At 47.7% G+C, this 20,010-nt stretch overlaps 1 protein-coding gene across 5 annotated transcripts in view; it reads right to left on the bottom strand.

Moving 5' to 3' along the window:
* NTRK3 (neurotrophic receptor tyrosine kinase 3) overlaps positions 1-20,010 on the bottom strand; it is a 406,414-nt gene that overhangs the window by 270,535 nt on the left and 115,869 nt on the right. For all 5 annotated transcript variants that reach the window (XM_021083214.1, NM_214271.2, XM_021083220.1 and 2 more), the window contains 5 exon segments: positions 11,620-11,777; positions 10,897-11,039; positions 9,869-10,010; positions 9,111-9,407; positions 700-723 (listed from right to left, as the gene is read on the bottom strand). In XM_021083214.1, coding sequence (XP_020938873.1) covers positions 700-723; positions 9,111-9,407; positions 9,869-10,010; positions 10,897-11,039; positions 11,620-11,777 — 764 coding nt within the window.

The raw sequence follows: 20,010 nt of genomic DNA, 5'->3' as shown, positions 1-20,010 counted from the left end.
GACAGAAGATGTGTAGATCTATGCCGAGCAGCAAGGGGTGTTTTAAACAGGACAGTCTACCGTCTTGGGCCACAGAGAGAGCAGAAATGGCCTCCACAGCCACTGTTTTCTCCCACACGGGAGAAAAGGAAAAGGAACAAATCTGGGTTTCCCCACAGCCCATGAGCAAATCTTTTTGGGATCATCTACTCTTAGCCTCAAATCTCTTACAAACTGAGCTTCAATAATCTTATTTGAGGACAAGCCAGACTATCAGGGGCAGTCACAGCTCCTTGCCAGGTGGGCCCCAGCCAAATTCCCGGGTTCTCGAAGCAGGTGACAAACACTAACAAGTTTAGAGGCTCCACATTCGCTCTGCAAGAACAGCTGAGATGGGCTCCAGTGGGGCCCGTGAAACCTACATCCTCCCTGACACCACCCTGCTCTGACTGAGGAGGAAGAGCCACGATGGGTTCCAACCCTAGAAACTCTGGAGGAAACTGAGACACCAACAGACTGCCCAAGAGGCGCAGGCTTGGATCTGCTCAGGAAGTATTTCTTCCCCCCAGTTCCCTTGCACGGTTCACTCAGATGCTCTCAGCTGCCACGGGAACGGGGACAACGGTGGTGGAAGAGGAATCCAAGAGGCTCTTTGGATTGAGTAGTTACCAAAAGTATCAGAATAAATCACTTTTGAAGCAAAAGGTAAAAAAGACTTACAAGAGACAAAGTTATCCGTGCTCTCTGCAAAAAAGACAAAGAGATCATTAATAAACGTAGTAAAACCCAGAATAGTCACTCTCTATCTTCCCAATGACTATGAGCTCTCCCGCTCACCTTGATCCCCTGTTGCCCCAGAAACTGAAAACTAAAATCCTTGTCACATCACCCCTCCCCCACACCCTACTATGTCTTTAGAAGATGATCTTCCAAATGAAGAAGGGATCGAAGCTAAAACTCCTGGATTCGAGGGAGGTGGGCTAGCCTACCTGGAGACTAGAAGCCAAGCCAGGAGATGAGGAATTAAACCCAGACTCCCCACCTTGCCCACAGCCCTCCCCTTTTCAGGTACTGAGAATGTTGGGGATGTTGGCGACAAGAAGAAATGGCACAGGATGGGCTTCCTTGGACCTTCCTTGAAAATGCCAGCTATGATATCAAGAAACAATTCCCCAAGCAGCTATGTAGAGTTTATTCTATAGGTCACTGAGCTGTTCTTGGGAAACCCCCTAGAATATGCCCACTCCCATTATTTGATCTTGGCTTTCAGAATGTCTCACCTCATAATGAAAGCCAATCATTTGGGGGCATCGATTATGAGCCAGGTGCTATGCAAAATGCTTTATGTAACATATCATTCAATCCTTACAACCACCCTCAGAGGTGGGGAGCCTTATCCCCTTTTAACAGAAAAGGTTAACAGGCTCATAGAGATTAGGAACTAATAGGATGTCCTAGAAGAAACAGAGCTGGATTCAAATCCAAGTCTTGGCTCCCAACCCCTCTGTCAGAGAGGCTCCAACTTCAGCATGCCACAGAAGCATCTGGGGAGCGACAGCTACCATCCTCCCATCAAAAGAATGAGAGTTCCCTGGAGCAACACATGCCTTCCAGAGCTGGGGCAGAGAAAGTACAAGATACACCTGGAATGCCTGGAGGCTCTGGGAGTGAGAGAGAGTAAGAGACTGCTTGAAAATTAATGGGGGCATGAAGAAAGGACACAGGAGCTACTGTGAAGGAGTTTCCAATGGCCAAACTGGGGACACTTTGACCAACAAAGCAAATAATGACAGCCATAGATTGTTATGAGCTGAATTACATCTGTCCCAAATCCAAATATTAAAGCTCTAACCCTCACAACCTCAGAATTGACTGTGTTTAAAGATAGGATCATGAAGAGGTAATTAAGTTAATATAAAGTCATTAGGGTAGACACTAATCCAATAGGACTAGTGTCCTCATAAGGGGACGTTAGGACACAGACACACCCAGAAGGGGGACCATGTGAGTACAGAGGGATAAGACGGCCATCTGTAAGCCAAGGAGCCAACCCCACTAAGACCTTGATCTCAGACGTCCAGTCTCCAGAACCGTGAGAAAATAAATTTCTGTTGTTTAAGCCACCCATCTCTGGCACTTTCTTATGGCAGCCTTAGCAAATTAATACATGGATTATAATTCATACAATAAAATAAATACTCATGAGTCCACACTGATATAAATAAGTAATTTAATCAACACATGAGGAAGAAAAATCACATTCTTCCTTACAGTAGAATTCCAATTAATAAATGTAGAGGAAATGATAGAAATAGAAAAATCGCCGTTGACAAATGGCACAGTAAAATTTGTTTCAGGCAAGAATCATCAGTGAATGCTAAAATTAATATGGGAAAGAATGACAAGAAACAAGATATTTACAAAGCTTCAGAATAGTGTGCTTATTAATTACAGAGGGGGAAAAAAGCATCACTCTGCAGGGGAGAAAAGTGGCAGACACCATCCTGACCAAATGAGAAACTTAACCTCACTGGTAATAGGATGTACAGACATCCTGTATGCTCAACACAATCTACTGAAAGGGCACAGTGTTACTTCTGCAGTGTTCTTGACAAAATTCATAAACTGGCATTCAGTGGTGAGAAAACAGCAAGCGAACTTTAATGGTGGGACAGTCTCCAAAATAACTAGTGAGGATTCTTCCAAAGGGTGCAGATCATAAAAGACAAAGAAAGACTAACTGCCCCAGATTCAAAGAGAATAAGGAAGCATGGCAGCTAAATGCAATGTATAATCCTGGATGGGACCTTAAAGAAGGAAAAGAAGCAGTGGGACACCTGATAAGAGTTAAAGTCTGTAGATTAGGTAGTAAGGTTGCATCAGTGTTACTCTCTTGGTGTTTTGACCCCTGCACCGGGGTTCTGTAAGACAGCAACACTGAGGGAAGCTGGGTGAAGGGTATAAGGATGCTTTTTGTACTAATTTGCAGCATCTTTTTTTGCAGATCTCAAACTATTTCAAGATGAAAAGTTAAGAATCTTTTAAAAATGTTAATGAAACATGGATTATTGGTCCTCACCACAGGTTTCTGATTCAAGAGATTTGGGGTGAGTCTTGAGTATTTACATATCTAACAAGTTTTCAGGTGATGCTAAAGGCCCTAGTCCCTTTGAGAACCACTGCATGATACTACACCCCTTCCTGCCACAAGCCTACCACACCCTGAAAGATGAGAACAATTCCTTCCTTCCTCTCTCCCTTCTTCCCTCCCCTCCTTTCCTCCCTTCCTTCCTTCTTTTCTTCCTTCCTTCTTGTGGATTTCTATTTCAGGCCCTTGGCTAAGCTTTCACAATCACTGTAGTCATAGCTCTATTAACTATGCATCAGCAAATATTCTTTTCTACCTGGGGGGAAATGATGCTTTCTATAAAGAGCTAGTCCTTTAGCAAAAGTCCTATTGACAGGAATGCACTGTTAATAGATTGCTTGTTCTTTGTTCACTTGTGTTGTTTTAGGGGAGAGCAACAGAGCTTTTTCCAAATTCCTGAGCATGACCTTCACACCCTTCATCCCTTTCTAAACTTCAGGCGGCAAAGTGTCTGATCTGGAGGGAGGATGGAGGAGAGGGGTTCTTAGCCTCTCAGAGGGGCTTTGGAACCTGAGAAAAGAGAGGTACCAGATCAGTTCATACTAACACCAATTTGTGTATTTCTCACAAGGCTCTCATTTATTAGAGAATAGTCTCACATCAGCCAATTGTTTGGGCAAGCTGTGAGCCCTGTAATCTCTCAATCAGCCTACCAATACTTAGCTCCTTAGCAGGAGCCTGGGAACGTGCATACACTCAGAAAGCACACAATCCTGGGAACAGCCAGACCCCCTGGGTTCTCATCTAACCTGTGGGAGGTCTTGGAACTTCACCCTGGAAGAGGATGGCACTCCAGGGGTGGTCCTCACCTCTGCCCCCACCAGTAGGCTAGGAGGGCAGCTGGACCAGGATGCCCAATGGCCACTGAATCCGAAGGGGGGCCAGGCATGAATACAAGGCATGTGTCTCCTCCAGGCCCCAAATTCCTCAAGAAAAGCCCAGTGGGAAAATCCAGCGAGGTCCAGAGAAGGGAGAAGACAGGCAGCAGCTTGTGTCCAGACAGAGAGAGATGCACTGAGAAGTGATGACCCAGAAGAGATGCCCTGGCTTCAGATGTGAGAAGGGAGGAGGGAGCGGCGCCAGGGGTCCACATGCTCTGCCCATCCCCCACACAAGGCCACAAGCAGCTGCTGGATGGCCAAACGTGGAGAGAAACGAGGCCACCCCTCCCCCACAGCTCCAGCAGTTTAGGACCACACTCCAGTCTCAACAAGTTTCTTAGGGAAAGGAAATCAGCCTTGGAGTTCCTGTCGTGGCGCAGTGGTTAACGAACCTCACCGAGAACCATGAGGTTGTGGATTCAATCCCTGGCCTTGCTCAGTGGGTTAATGATCCAGCGTTGCCCTGAGCTGTGGTGTAGGTCGCAGACGTGGCTTGGATCCCGCGTTGCTGTGGCTGTGGTGTAGGCCGGCGGTTACAGCTCCGATTAGACCCCTAGCCTGGGAACCTCCATGTGCCGCGGGAGTGGCTCTAGATAAGACAAAAAAAAAAAAAAAGGAAATCAGCCTTGATGCACCTAAAGGCACTGGGACAATGGTTTTTCCCATTGTTTGTACTCAGGGCCCTGAGGGAATTCTGGTTTCTACTGTCAAAAATTCATGATGCAAACTATTACATTTAGAAGGGATAAGCAGTGAGGTCCTGCTATACAGCACAGGGAACTGGGATATCCTGTCTCTTGGGATATACTAAGACAGAAGGTAATATAAGAAAAGGAATGTATATATATGCACAACTGGGTGACTTTGCTGTACAGCAGAAATTGCCAAAATGCTGCAAAGTCAACTATACTTTAGTAATAAAAAAAAAAAAATAAGATCATGCTGAAAAGACTTCCTGGCCAAGTGAAAAAGAGAGAGAGAGATAATTCAAGAGTTTTGGCAGCAGACTAATTCCTAACTATTTTGTCAAGTATTCTCAGATAGTTGTTGCACAGGTGTAGACACACACACACACACACACACAGCCCTTGGCAATGTTCCTCCTACCACATCATCATCTAAGGACCCCAGCTGGCGGCCTTCCAGGTGCCACCTGGACCATGATGGGACCCCAGCCGCCCCGACACTCAGACCCCTGACTCCTCACAGCTACTGTTTTTAGGTCCAGACCCCTTCTAAGAGCGCCCCCTAAGGTCCTGGAACACCAAAGAGGACTCAGTGCTTCTAGAACAAACCTCCCTAACCAATTTGTCAGGAACTGGGTCCCACACTAAGGCTGAATGCCATGCTGATCATTCTACTGCTTCTCTGGAAATGCAGAAGCAAACATCACTTGTGTAGCACATGAGGTTTACAAAAAGCTTTTCCGGAACATGTTCGTTTCAATGTCTTGCTCTGAGAAAATCCTTCTGGTGGAAGCCTCTACATGTGCAGACCTCTCCCCTGAATATATTCAGTCCAGCTAAATCTCTCCCATGGGTCCCAGGCCCATGAACAGTCAGGAAAGGATACCCTCACCTTCAGAGCTCTGCATTTTTCACTCCCAAACAAATCCCTTTTCAGTTGCCCACAGGTGTTTCTTTTTCACTTCTTCTCTTTCTTTTCTTTCCTCTTATTTTTTTTTTTTTTTTTTTTGGTTTTTAGGGCCACACCTGAGGCACATGTAAGTTCCCAGGCTAGGGGCTGAACCACAGCCACAGGAATGGGGGATCCAAGCCACGTCTGCAAACTACATCACAGCTCACAGCAATGCTGGATCCTTAACCCACTGGGATCAAACCTGCATCTTCATGGACATTAGTCGGGTTCGTTAAACACTGAGCTGCAAAGGGAAATCCCAGGTGTTTCTTTTTAATAAAAAACAAAGAGTAATTCTGTGCCTACTCCGTGCCAAACACTGTGGGAAATACTTTAGGTGGACTGATCCACTGTATGTGAATTAATCCTCATCACAAACTTTAAAGCAGAAGTGGGGGATTGAGTAATTTGCCTGAAATCACAGAGCAGATAAGCAACTGAGTGAGAATTTGAACCCTGGCACTGTGACTTTAACTGCTACCCTGGCATAAAGACTGTCAGAATTCCCCTGCTTAACCAGAGTGACTCCTGGTTCTAGGATTCCTAAGCTCAAATCGCTCCATCTCAAGAACCCCAGTCAGAGCCAATGCCAGAGGAGACTGTCCTCTGGCTGGACACAGAGCTAAACATCACTTCAGACATCACTTCATCCTCAGGGAAATCTAGGCGGGAGCTGCAGTGACCTTTCCCATTTCACAGATGAAGAAACAGACACTGAGTAGTGATCGTCCTTCACTCATGCCCATCACATGCTCAGCAGTATTCTCGGAAACAAGCCCTCTTGTCTGGTGGGGCCACAGATGGGATGTGTACCTCAGTCTGTCTGATCTGAGAACCCCTGCTCTTTATCTTTATGCTTTGCTGCCCAGGAGCGAGCAGGGTACATGTGACAAATATGACATCCCCACACCATCACAGCAAGAGAAGAGCGGAGTCCATAGACAGCCTTTGTACCCAAGGCTCGGCAGGTGCAAAGCTTACTGCCTGCTCCTCTGGACAATTTACTCTGCTGAATGCCTACAGATTTTGTCACTTGACACAACTGGCCTGTCTTTACCCTATCACCGCCCTTTCATCATCCATTGATTCCTTTAAGCTCATACAGCAAACAAGCCTACACACAGGGATGGCCCTGGCAGGGTATAGACAGGTCTAAGGAATGCCCTTCAGGTGGGCCATTCTCCTTCCAGCTCCTCTGACTGATTCTACCCTCCCTCCTGCCTCCACAGGCCAGATTCTGCCAAACGCTACCCCACCTGCAGCAGATGGCAAATGAAGGCGCGTCTGCCGCCTGCATCGGCTTGTTACAACCGAGACTGCTGGGTAACCCCCCACACCGCCCCGGAAAACCCAGGTATCCTATTCACTGGGTCTGGGTGGGCCTGAAGAACTCATGCTCTAACTCAGCCTGCAACACTGATGCTACTGGTTGGGAACCATGCTGAGGACGACTGTCCTGAGCAGAGTAGGTAAGGTGATGGGTCTTCAGAGATGAGGAGGAAGGGCTGCTGTGTCTCCTGGGGATGGAGGAGGTGACTGTACGGTTGGGAGGATGCGGAAAGCCGCTCCCCTCCCAAGGCGAGGGAGGCCAAAGGAAAAGCCGTGCCCGCTGTGCCACCCCACTGCTCCTGATGCCCCGCGGACAGGGCGCCCTCTGTCTGGAGGGGCCAGTGGGCCTCCCCCCAAACACCCTAGGTCTCTCCACTCTCTCCAGACCCCTGAGCTTCCCTTTAGAAACAGAAGCATTACTTCAGGGGCCTTCATTCCTTGCCCACCAGGGAGGACAGAGTCTCCTCTTTAAAAACTGAGTCCATTCTCTAATCACCAGATGGGCACAAGCAGGGCAAAGGGCCACCCCAGCCCTTATGCCAACAAGGTCTAGCCTGACCGTGACCCATCAGAGCAAAGTACCCCTGCATCTAAAAGCTGCTGCTTCTACAGTGCTAGCCAAGACTCTTCCAGCTCCTAAAAAGCCCAGGGTTGCCCACATCGGGCAGTGTCCTGAGGCCTTTATCTGGGCACACTGGGAATGATGTTGGAAATACTGGGCCATGTGGGACTTCAGGGTCTCAAATGGAAGCACGTTCTCAGGCCTCTCCTGAGGGACCCCCCGCCCCAGACCTCAGTGGCAAGAGTGGCAAGAATTTAGCTTCCCAGGAGCCTCATCTCTCCAGAGATTCTCTCAAAGCCTCAAAGATTCCAGTTTCCTTGTACTGCAATTAAAAAGGCCTTTTAGACCCACTACCCCCTGGTTATTTGCATGCCGTGAAGTCTCCTTCACATAAGGGAGGCTGCATGGTGCTGGCTCTCACTATCCCCCACCTTTCTGAGTGTGTGTATGTGCATATGTGTGTGTGCAAATGTGTTTAATATCAGTCTTTATATCCCCCCTTATCTCATTAGAACCACAGATGCTGAAAAGGAATGGACATATGTATATGTATAACTGGTTCACTTTGCTGTACACCTGAAATGAACACAACATTCCAACTCAACCATATTCCAATAAAAGCTTTCAAAAGAAGAACCCCAGATTTCTAAGAATTGAAGTCCAAGAGATTACCCAGCCTGTACCCAGCAGAAATCACCAAGGTCATCAAAGACACATGGCTTCACTGACCGAAACTTATCAGCTGCTGAAACCACCACCAAGAAATGCTGCAACCACTTCCACTAAACTCTTGAGGTGTTTTCTTCTCCTCCTACTTCAGTAAGGTATCTGAAGTATTCCAGCCCAGACAAAGAAAGGATCTCCTCCCAAATATTCGAAGTTCTTTCTTACTTCAAGGAATACCTTCTGAAGCCACTTGACTTCAGCAGCATCACAGGCTGACAGCATCAAGTACCTCCACCCCCCAGCCCACCCCAGAGATAGAGAGGAAAAGGAGCCACAGACCCGGAAGCCAGGACCCCAGGAAAGGCCTTGCTACTGTCTGGCAAATGGAAAGAAGTTCTGTTCATGCATCTGTTAAATGTGAGGTTGAACCAGATGGGCCCTGAAGCTCCTTGCCATAGAAGGTCATCAAACCATCAGAGCTATAGCCTGTGACATGTGCTTTGTCTCCTTTGAGTCACTTAAAAAACTCTCGTGGAAGCAGTGCAATCATGCCCATTTCACGGATGGGGAATTGAGGCAACGATCATGTCCAGAGTCTCCCAACAAATAAAGGCCTGGGTCCAGATTCTCTCCCACTCTCGCCCAACTCTCAAGCCCCCTTTTCTTTACCATAACACCTTTATATGCACAACTGTGTTTTTGAGGGGCTCCTGGTTTTCACTGTGACAGCTATGGGAAAACAGAGACTTTGTCTAGTTTACCCAAAAGGCTGACAGTGCTGAATGTGTTCTGCCTGTGTGTGTGGTTGCCCATGAGGATTCATGATTCATGCTTCTGTGCCTCTCAAGCCATCCCGACCCACCCCCTGAGCTCCCTGAAGGAATCAGCCACCACACCCTGCGCTCACCTGGAAAAGGCTCCTTGAGGAAGTGGCCATTGATGGTCTGGTTGGCTGTGCCCAAGGGGTTCTTGGCGATGAGTGTGTAGTTGCCATTGTTGTAGTGGGTGGGCTTGTTGAAGAGCAGGCAGCCCTCGGAGACCTCGCCCTCCTGGTAGTACTCCACGTGGGTGATCTTGGACTCACGCAGCGGCTGCCCGTTGTGCAGCCAGTGCAGCGTGGGCGGCGGGTTGCCACGCACCACAAACTCGATGCAGTGTTCCAGGCGCAGCTCTGGCTCCTCCAGGCTCACCACTCGTGGGGGGTCTGCAGGGAGAGGCCAGTTAAAGCCCAGAACACAGAGCCCACTGTGTCCCAGAGTGGCCTTCCAGAAACTGGAGTGGGAATCCCAAAGCTTCCCCACACAGCTCAGTAAGGATGGAGCTCCCCCAGCACCAACCCAAAGAATGGAAGAGATGGCCATCTTCACCCAGGCTCCCGGAACCTGCCACAGCTGCAGGGGTGCCTTGCACGAACTCTTAGAGGTTACAGAAGGCAGACTTGGGCCAGCTCCAGAGTGAAGGCATCGCTGCCTTGGAGGCAAATTAAGAGACAGGGACGCCCTTTCTGGGGTCACTAGCCAAGGGCTAACCTGCTCAGCCCTGCCCTATGAGACTCTTTCTGCCCCTCCTGGTAGACCAGGCCTATTGCTGTGGCTTCACCTGGCCCCCATCTCCTTGCTGACATCCCCAGGTCCACAGCCACCCTCCACAATGGTGTCCACTCACAGTGAACAGTGAGGGCGACGCTGGCATTGCTCATGCCCACCACGTTCTCTGCAATGCACGTCAGGGTGAAGCCGTTGTCCTCACTCGTCACATTGACCAGTGTCAGGTTGATGGCGTGTACGTTGGTCCAATTCAGATTTGTCTAAAAGCCCCATAAAAAAGACAACAATCATGTGCATAAAATAAGCAACAGGGATGTATTGTGCAACATGGACAATATAGCTAACATTTGATAAGAACTAAAAAATATGTTTAAGATTATAAATTTTGGAGTTCCTATCATGGCTCAGCTGTAATGAACCCAACTGGTATCCATGAGGACATGGGTTCAATCCCCAGCCTTGCTCAGTAGGTTAAAGGATCCAGCGTTGCCGTGAGCTATGGTGTAGGTGGCAGATGCAACTCGGATCCCCCATTCCTGTGGCTGTGGCAGAGGCCATAGCTCAGATTTGATCCCTACCTAGCCTGGGAACTTCCATATGCTGCAGGTGCATATGGAAAAACAAACAAAAAAGATTGTAAATTTTAAGTTATGTATATTTTATCATGACGAAAAATTTTAAAAAGATAAACAAAGAAAAATTAGATGATGGTACCAAAAAAAAAAAAAAAGACAATCAAATAGTTTCTGCAAGGGCGGCTCCCCCACCTAACCCCCAAACAAAAGGAAAGCTGCGAAGAAGGTGAAGGAGGCCCTTCCAGTGAAGGCACATTGATCAAGGGCTGAGCTCTCTATAGTCAAGAACATAGGTTTCACTTACACTGATCCTATAAGGTGAATGGTAGCATTATACCTATTTCACAGATGAGGGAAAGTAAGGTACAGAGATGTTTACTAGCATATTTCAGATCAGGCTGGCTAGAAAATGTTGCAGCTGGGTAGAATCCCAGGCTGTGTGTTTATTCCTATAGAGACAGGACCATGAACTTTCCCTCTTCTTCTTCCTTAGGTTCACACCTCTTGCTTCTATTCATGATTTAACTCATTAAAACTGAGAGGTGTTGGGGCCTAAACATAGGACACCTACCTGGTGGGTGTTGATGGACTGCAGTCCAGTGACGATCCAGTCCACGTCGGGCAGGGGTGATCCAGAGCCATTGCAGGTGACAACAGCATTGTCACCCTCCCGAACGGTCAGATTGACGTGGCTCACACTGATCTCAGGAAGGTCTGGCAGGGAGGACAGGGTGGGTGAAAAGACAGGCAAACACTTACTAACAAAACTTTGTCCATTCAGTTCTAGCACTGAAGTCAAGTGCATCTTCCACTTCAGGCACTGTTTCTCAAAACTTTGGTCTGCTTCAGACTTCTACAGGGAGCTTGCTAGAAATTCAGACTTCCCTGCTCATCCCCAGACATTCTACTCTCTTGTTAAGTGTGTGGTTGGGCCCAGATGTCTGCTTCTCTCAAAGCACCTTAGGTGCTCCTGATACAGGAGGTCCAGACAGGATCCAGCGCCCACACCTGTACATACACTACCCTTCAGGCCTGGTTGACAAGGAACTCACAGAAAGAAAGGACTCTGGTCCACTTAACCCCTTTCAACATCCCTGGAACCAGTCTTCCCACGGCTGGCTCATGAAGGGACAGGATGACTAATGAGAGGTGAGCCAGACCTGCCCTCAGTGCAGAGTTCTAGGGAGGGAGGGCAGCTGGGAAAGGCAGGCCCTGGTTTTCAGGGCTGATGGCAGCAGCGTCTGCAGGTGTCAGGGATTCTCTGTGCGCCCCTCTGTGAGGGCGGCTCACTCACCACACTGGCTAATGTTCATGCGGAAGAGGGGGAGCTGGGAGCCATCGGCACTGATGCAATAGAGGCTCTGGCTGTTCAGCTTGGCCTCCCCCTGCTCCTGCCACAGCTGCATCCAGCGGATGTCACAGCTGCAGTTGAAGAAGTTCTGCTCCAATCTCCTGTGGGCAAGAAGCAAGGGAAGGGAACTCCTGAGCCGAAGGTGACCAGTCTCCCCCTCAGGCTGTGAAGCCAAGGGCCCCCACCTGCTCCTTGGGACTAAAGGAGAGAAGGGGTTTAGCAAGGTCTCCAAAGAAGAAAAAAGTACTTACATAAGTCCATGAATTTATTTAGTTTTTAAACTAATAAAGTCATTTTTTTTAAGTAAACTCTGCTGAACTCGCTTGGCAAAGAGGCCTTTGAAACACATCAGCTTGAGACGTTCCTCTTCTCAGAAGGCTCCAGCAGACTCCCAACTCACTGAAGTCAGTGTCAAAGGCCTGAGGAATCTGCACCACCCTCCACTGCCTCTCTGATCTCATCACCTACCTCACCCTCCCCTCCTCTTCCTCAGCCAACTGACCTCGATGTGCAACAAGTTCACTGGGAGGATCTGCAAGCTCTTGCCTCAGGGCTTTTGCACTTGTTGTCCATTCTTCCTACAGAGTTTTGACCCAGGACATAGCCGCCAGATTTGAGCCACTAGATTGGCTCCATCGCTTCATTAAAGAATCATATGTCCTTTCTCCGATCCCCACCACACACCATAAGACACTACCACCAACTCCTGCCCTACTCTCCCCAGTCTGTTGCCCTATTTTCTCCTTTCAAGTATTTGTCACTGCCAAGCATCACATCAAATATTTATTTGCTTGCTTGTTTATCTCCCAAAATACAAATTAAGTTCCATCAAAGTCAGAGACATTGCCTATTAGGTTCAATGCTGTATCCCCAGTACCTATAACTGAGCCTAGCACATAAATACCTGCTGAATGAATAAAAGGAAGAAGGAAGGAGAGAAGGAAGGCAGGCAGGAGTTATTCTCCCTGGGGAGAAGGTGGGTAGCTGTTTCCAATATCTTCTCAAAGCCCATCTTGGAACCAAATTTCTTCCTTCATAAATTCAACACAATCCTCAATAAACAACTCTTCCCCTATCCCATGTCTGGCTGTGGATTGAGTGTTGTTGATATAAAAATGAATAATCTGTCCCTATTTTCCAGGAGCCCTTGTCCTGGTGAAGAAGAATGTCTGATGGAGAAAGATTCAAGTTCAGGGCCCTCCTCTTTCACTTGGTTTCCTGGTGACTTAGAACAAGTCCCCTCCTCTCTAGAAGGAAGTTATGTCATCAGGCGGATAACTGAAGGGCTTTCCTGATGTGAAAGTCCTAATGTCAAGGGCACCTGATAAGTTGGAATGCACAGATCTCTTTCTGGACCAGGAAGGGGATGACTCTGTTGGTGCCCAGAGGGAGGGGCACTTGGGAAACTGCACTAAGACCCAGAATATTTTGACAACTGGAAAATTCCAAAGTAGTGAAGTATGCATCAGCACTGACCAGCTTTCAGAAAAAAAGTAAGGCCCCTCAGGGAGGAATCCGTGTTTTTCAGCTAATAGGACAACGCTAGTCAAATGTGCAAACAGCCCTGCATGTTATCCTCTTGCTCTAAAAGTGCCTGTGACTATTCTTTGTATTCCACAAGCAGCAAAGGACATGGCACTAACCTTTATCAAGCAAGGAGATAGCCAGTCTTGTCATCATAAGGATGAGGGACCCCCTCTTATATTTGGTGGGGTCAAGTCACATGCTCAGGGACCCTCTGCTGGTGTGCGACAAAGCAGGGCTTCAAACCTCAGCCTGTTGGACTCCAAAATCCATGCGCTTTCCCTGCCATCTATCATTCAAGACATTGCTACATGGGAAGCAAGTAAGCAGGGCCCCCGACTTCAGGCCCTAAGGAAGGAGACACCAGGGGACAGTTAGAGGGGATGTCTTGGGCTGGGCTGGGGAACAGGAAAGAAAGGTGGAGCCTCAGCAGAGAGTTTGTGTCAGGAGCACAAAGTTGAGAAATAAAGCTGGAAGGGTGAGTGGAAGCCAGATGGTGCAGGGCTTTTACTATCACATCAGAAAGCTTGAAATGCATCCAGGAGACACTGGGGACCACCGAGGCCCTTGTCGTTAGAGGATAATGCGAACAAAGCTGTAAGAAGAGTAATCCTGCAATGCTGAGCAAGATAAGCCAGAGAGGAGGAGAGCAGGAGACTGGCAGGCTGGTGAGGAAGTCTTATAAACACAGGGTCACTATGAGCAGTGTGAGGTCTGAGCATGTCTCAAAGCACCCAGCCAAGGGATGAGTGAGGGATGGGATCACGCCTGCAGTCCTTGACTAGACCTGGCCCCTGGCCCAGGGCTCTGTCCACCCACTCACACACAGGCACCACCTGGCCTGGTAGGCTCCAGGCCAGTGCTCTCACTGTGGTCTCAGAACCCTTTTCACTCTTAAAAAATGACCAAGGGCCTCCAAGTACTGTTTAGGTGAAATATAACTACCACAATTTATCATATTAGAAATTAAAACTAAAAAAATTTAAAACATAAGAATGCATTGGCACAAACGCCATCAATCATCATAGGAATGATCTTTAACATATGTCACGTGGCCTCTGGGAAACTCCACTGCACATGGGGGTGAAAAAGGCAAATATTGTGTTAGTGTTATTATGAAAATAGATTTAACCCTGTGGTCTCCCTGCAAGGATCTTGGGGATCCTCAGGGGACCCAGGACTACCATGTGAAAACTGCAGCTGAGTTAAAAAGAGCCTGGAAAAGAGAGGTAAAAATTGGAGATGATGCAACATTATAAAGGAAGATAGGAGGTGTTTGGTGCCTCATTGGAAATAGAAGAAAAGGAAACCCTCCTACACTCTTGGTGGGAATGTAAATGGGTGTAGCCACTATGGAGAACAGTATGGAGGTTCCTTAAAAAGCTAAAAATAGAACTACCATATGATCAAGCAATCCCATTGCTGGAGAAAAACTCTAATTTGCAAAGATACACACACTCCATAGCAGCACTATGTACAATAGCCAAGGCATGGAAACAACCTAAATGTCCATTGACAGAGGAATGGATAAAGAAGATGTGGTACATATATACAATGGACTATTACTCAGCCTTAAAAAGAATTTGCAGCAACATGAATGGATCTAGAGATTATCATACTAAGTGAAGGAAGTCAGACAGAAAAAGACAAATACCATATGATATCACTTATATGTGGAATCTTAAAAAAAATGAAACAAATGAACTTATTTATAAAACAGAAATAAATCCACAGACATAGAAAATAAACTTATGGGGAGTTCCCGTCGTGGCACAGTGGTTAACGAATCCGACTAGGAACCATGAGGTTGCGGGTTCGATCCCTGCCCTTGCTCAGTGGATTAAGGATCTGGCATTGCTGTGAGCTGTGGTGTAGGTCACAGACGCAGCTCGGATCCGGCGTAGCTGTGGCTCTGGCGTAGGCTGGTGGCTACAGCTCCGATTGGACCCCTAGCCTGGGAACCTCCATATGCAGCAGGAACGGCCCTAGAAAAGTCAAAAAAAGAAAAGAAAAGAAAAGAAACGAAACTTATGGGTACCAAAGGGGAAAGGGGGAGGGATGGATAAATTAGGAGTTTAGGATTAACAGATACACGCTACTGTATATAAAATAGAGAAACAATAAGGTCCTACTGTATAGTACAGGTAACTACACTCAATATTTTGTAATAACCTATAAGGGAAAAGAATCTGAAAATGAATTGTGTATATATATATATATTTGCTATACACCTGAAACTAACATAACATTGTAAATCAACTATACTTCTTTTAAAAAAAAAAAAAAGGAAAGAAAAAGTAAAAGATGACCCCAAGTTTTTAAATTCCAGGGGAGAGGAAGTCAATGGAAGAGAGAAGTGTCTTTGGTTAAAAACAAAGAGAAGAAAGCAGTGGAAGGGAAGAAGGTAAATATATTAGGAACGGGGTCAGGGCAGGGCCAGGGGTGGGGGTGGGGTGAGGTCCTGGAGCAGGACAGTGAGGTATGAGATCCAAGACCCTTGCAGTGATTTGCCCTGGGGTTAAGGCAAGATGCCTCTGCAGTTGAGGAATAAGACAGAGAGGGGAAAGGTAGACAGCAGAAAATGAGAGAGAAGTAATAAAAATATAGATAGATAAGAATATTTGCACCGCATTAACTTTGGATCCAATACTATGCTGAATGCCTTACATGCCTCACTCCCTTTGACCCTCAGGACAAGGAGGAGGCGTGGGGAAATGGATATCGATGGCTTCCTCAGGAAACACAGAAGGTCAAATTCACCGCCCAGCGAATGTGGGGGAAAGGGAGGCAGAGCCTCAGTCTCGATTCCTGCAGCGGGGCTACGAGGAAAGGCCTGGCCGCCCATTTGGAAGGTCCTGAGGGTCTGGATGCTGGAATATATGCAAACTGAACGAGGTCAGCCTGGATTTTCCCAGATGCTTACTTGACAAGATGTGGTCATTCATTATTAAGTAGTTGTAAAAATACAAACTATCCACCTGGCTGGAAAATACTATACAAGTGAGAGGCCTGGCAGGGCTGCTTTACACCACATGCTTTATTCAGTTCTGCCTCTTGTCTGAGCCTGCCCGGCTGCGTATCCCAGCATCTCAGGGGTCCCACAGAAAGGTGGACAGCGCTGGAGGGAGAATCTGATGAGACACTTAGGACCCTTCTAAGACCCTGCCAGGCGTGTGCACGCTGATGGCTTGTTTGTTTCCTTCCATCTTTTTCCTCCAGGACCTGATCCAACAGAAGACCTGGTCCTTTCCTCCAATCTAGAGTCTCCTGGAAACTGCAGGAGAACCTTGAGTTGTTCCCCAGCCCTCTGGCCTTTGCTCCTAGACAGCAAGACACACACATGGCAAGAAAGTGTTTGGAGTCTCGGGACACTGGTGCCTGGGCATCTCACTGAACAAATCCACCATGGCCTTTATACCCTGGCAAGAGGATCAAACAGTGAGGTGGACCAGAAGCAGAGAAGGATGAGCCCCAGGTCTAGATGACGCTGCCCATTCCTCATCACATCAGGTCTCGGCAGAGGAGCCTTCTGCCAGGGCTTGAGGGGCAGAGTCGAGGAGCCTAAGGCAAGCCCTCCCCTGCTCCATCAATAATGCAGGCGCCCCATGAATAATACAGCAGCAGCTGCTTTGGGGCAAAGCTTACCAACACCCAGCCCTGGCCCCAGGATGGCCCAGGGCCTAATCGCAGGGCCCTCAGGGCTCCCAGCGGATTAACTCAGCCCCTCTGAGTCTCTGCATACAGCCGAGGCCAAGCCTGGGTGTTTAGAGAATGCTGATCCCTGCCAGTAGTCATGCTGGTTTTCTCCTCCCTCCACAGCTTTGGTGCTGCAACCTCAGGGCCAGGGGGTGGCAAATAGGGAAGTGACCCAAGTCTGTTTCACAGAAGAAAGCACGCCCCAAGGGCATCTGGAGACACCCACAGTCCAATACTAGAAAAAGCATCCAAACAGGAACCTCCTGTGTGGCGCAGCAGGTTAAGGATCCCAAGTTACCACTGCTGTGGCACAGGTCACAACTGCGGAGAGGGTTCTATCCCTGGCCCGGCAAATCCCACATGCTGAGGGCACAGCAAAAACAAAGGTGGGGGGGAGAAAATGCACTCAAAATATCTGAGTTGGGCCAACTATAGCACCTTGGGTGAATACAGGAGATGAAGAGAGTCCTCCCCAACCCCCAGGAAATAAATAAATGTGTCAGAGTCCTAAGCCTAATAGCTGTGAATGTGACCTTATTTGGAAATAGATATAATCAAGTCGGGATGAGGTCATTCTGGGTTTACGGTGACCCTAAATCCAGTGACTGGTACACTTCTAAGAGAGAAGAGGGGGAGATCAAGGACAGAGACAGGGAAGGCGGCCACGTGAAGATGGAGGCAGAAATGGAAGGTGCAGCCCCAGGCCAAGGAGCCCAGGAGCCACCAGAGGCTGGAAGAGGCAAAGAGGGATTCTCCCTAGAACCTCTGAAGGGCGTGCAGGCCTGCTGATACCTTGGACTCCCAGCCTCCAGACCAGTGAGTCATTTTCTGCTGCTTGAAGCCACCAAATTCAGGGTGATATCTTAAAGGAGCCCTAGGAAATGAACACAGTAGGTAACTTAATTCTCCACAGCTGTTTTCACTTCTGTGAAATGGGGTGATTGTGCTCAAGCTTCCCTCTTCACAAAGTGATCACGAAGATTAGAGATAATATATATTAATATGGTGTGTGAAGTAAAAGGGGCTATTAAGAGACCGGAAATGATTATTATAATAACAGTATTATTATCATGATTGTCCACTGATTTCCTTGAGAGTCAGTGGTCAGGGCCAGGATGGGGAAAGGAAAGTGCCATGATCAGCCCAAGCCTGTCCCTGATACCTAGTTAATATTTTACCAAGTCGATTAAATCTGCAAATTATACCAGGGGCAATTATCATTTTGCTTTAAGAAAATGAAATATTCCAATCTATTTTAATCATGTCTGCTCTGCGTGCGCAGGGTATTAAGAGAAGCCTGTTCAAGATACACTAATGGTCCTTAGGGTATTTCTGGAAGGTTTCTGTGCTGTGAGTTCATATCCTCCAGTGTCTCTTGCCTTTGCCTAAGTTATACCATGGGATTCAAAATCTAAGCTTCTTTTCTTTCTAATTCATTCTTTATCCCTCAGACAATCTTTTTGATCCTTGCACTGAAGTTCCAGTCCTCTCTATAAGGAAAAACCATCCTGCCATAACCAGAAACTTTAGGGAGCACTGTGCAACGCCCACTCACATGTCTTCCAACCCGTGCCACTGAAAGAGTGCTGGCTACTCCGAAGGGCATCTCAAAAGATCCCTCCAGTTCTAGGGAGAGGAACACAGCCCAGTTGGATGAGAGGTAATGGGCCAGATGCTCAGCCAAGACCATACTCTTCTCTCACAAAAGTAAACAAGGAACCAGTGAAGTCCCAGCCAGTGGCAAAGGCTCTGAGATTCTAATCTTTTTTTTCCCCTTTGATGCCACTCAGAGGAGCTGCCATCTTGAGAGTGGCTTCTGGAAGGAGATGCAAAGCCTGCGGGCTGTGTTGCTGAGCTGTGTTGTTGGTCTTTGAAAGCAGCAGGTCTGGGTGGCTGTAATGCTGGTCAGCACAATACTGGTTCCCATTTACTTGCCATGGGATGTCGAACCAGTTATTTCACTTGGCCGAGCCTCCAGTCCCCACTTTGTCTGAGTTTAAGGACACTATCCTTGTAGGAAGGGCAGAAGAGAGAAGAGATGGAATATCATATACATTAGGTATTCAGTACATGCCTCTTCTTTCTCCTTCTCTGCCACTGGAAAAGTCCTAGACACTCAGCCCTTCTGATGAGGAATCCCAACAGCATTGTTTTTATAGCAAGGATCAGAGCAGGGGCTGGTTGGAGCAGCAAGAGCTCCTCAACAATGGAACAAAACATGCTAAGAAATTGCTGACTGCCCTAGTCTGCTCCTTCTGTTCCCACAGAAAGTCACTTGAAGCCTCGCACTTCTGCCCTTGTGACCATCCACTGCCGCAGAGAGCAGGGCCATTGTCCTCTGGCCTCTAACGCCAAACTTCTTTCTTCCTGGAAATGCCCGCCCCATCCCGACACCCCAAGCCACAGGCTCCTTTGGGCAGATCCCTGGCGGGCTCGAGGGCTCATGGCAGATGGTGCCATGTGGACTAATCAGGAAGTCAGACAAGAAAATACTCCCCCCTGTTCCATTTGCCAGGAACCGGGATTGTTTGGATTTTAATCACAGTCACAGCTAAGAGCCAAGGCATGGCCCCTCCGGCCAAAAGATAAATTTTCCACTCTTAACATTCAATCCTTCCTCAAAAAAATGGACCCCTACTGGGGCAACTGCTCCTCAGAGGGGGGCTTCTTTATTTTCCAATGTAATTTTTTCCTTATTTAACAATATGACAGAAATAAAATCCTCCTTGGTTCTGGTGGCTCTCACACACTGCCTCACAGGGAGAGAACGTCTTCATTCCCCCGTAAGTCACATCTGGCTCACGGGTGTATTGATCCTGGCAAAGACGAACACAGACTCCCATGATCCTCTGGGAGAAATCTGACATTTTCCTTAAATATATATCCATGAAACAACTGTTTCTAAAACTCCATGAAACAGGTCGCCAGGGCAGCACACCATTGATTTCTCATCCAGTGATTTTTTTAGAAGGAACACTGAACGTTTTCTCAATAACTCAGCCAAGTGCAGACCCAGATGGTCCCCAGAGAGACACTGTCCCTGGCCTCCTGCAAAGGAAGGGGCAAGTGTCCCTAGAGAACCAAATGCCAGACTCCTGAGAAAGAGCACCCCTA

Source organism: Sus scrofa, chromosome 1, assembly GCF_000003025.6.
Source record: "Sus scrofa isolate TJ Tabasco breed Duroc chromosome 1, Sscrofa11.1, whole genome shotgun sequence".
NCBI lineage: Eukaryota > Metazoa > Chordata > Mammalia > Artiodactyla > Suidae > Sus > Sus scrofa.
The sequence above is the reverse complement of the archived record's forward strand: the minus strand, read 5'-3'. Positions and strand labels throughout refer to the sequence as shown.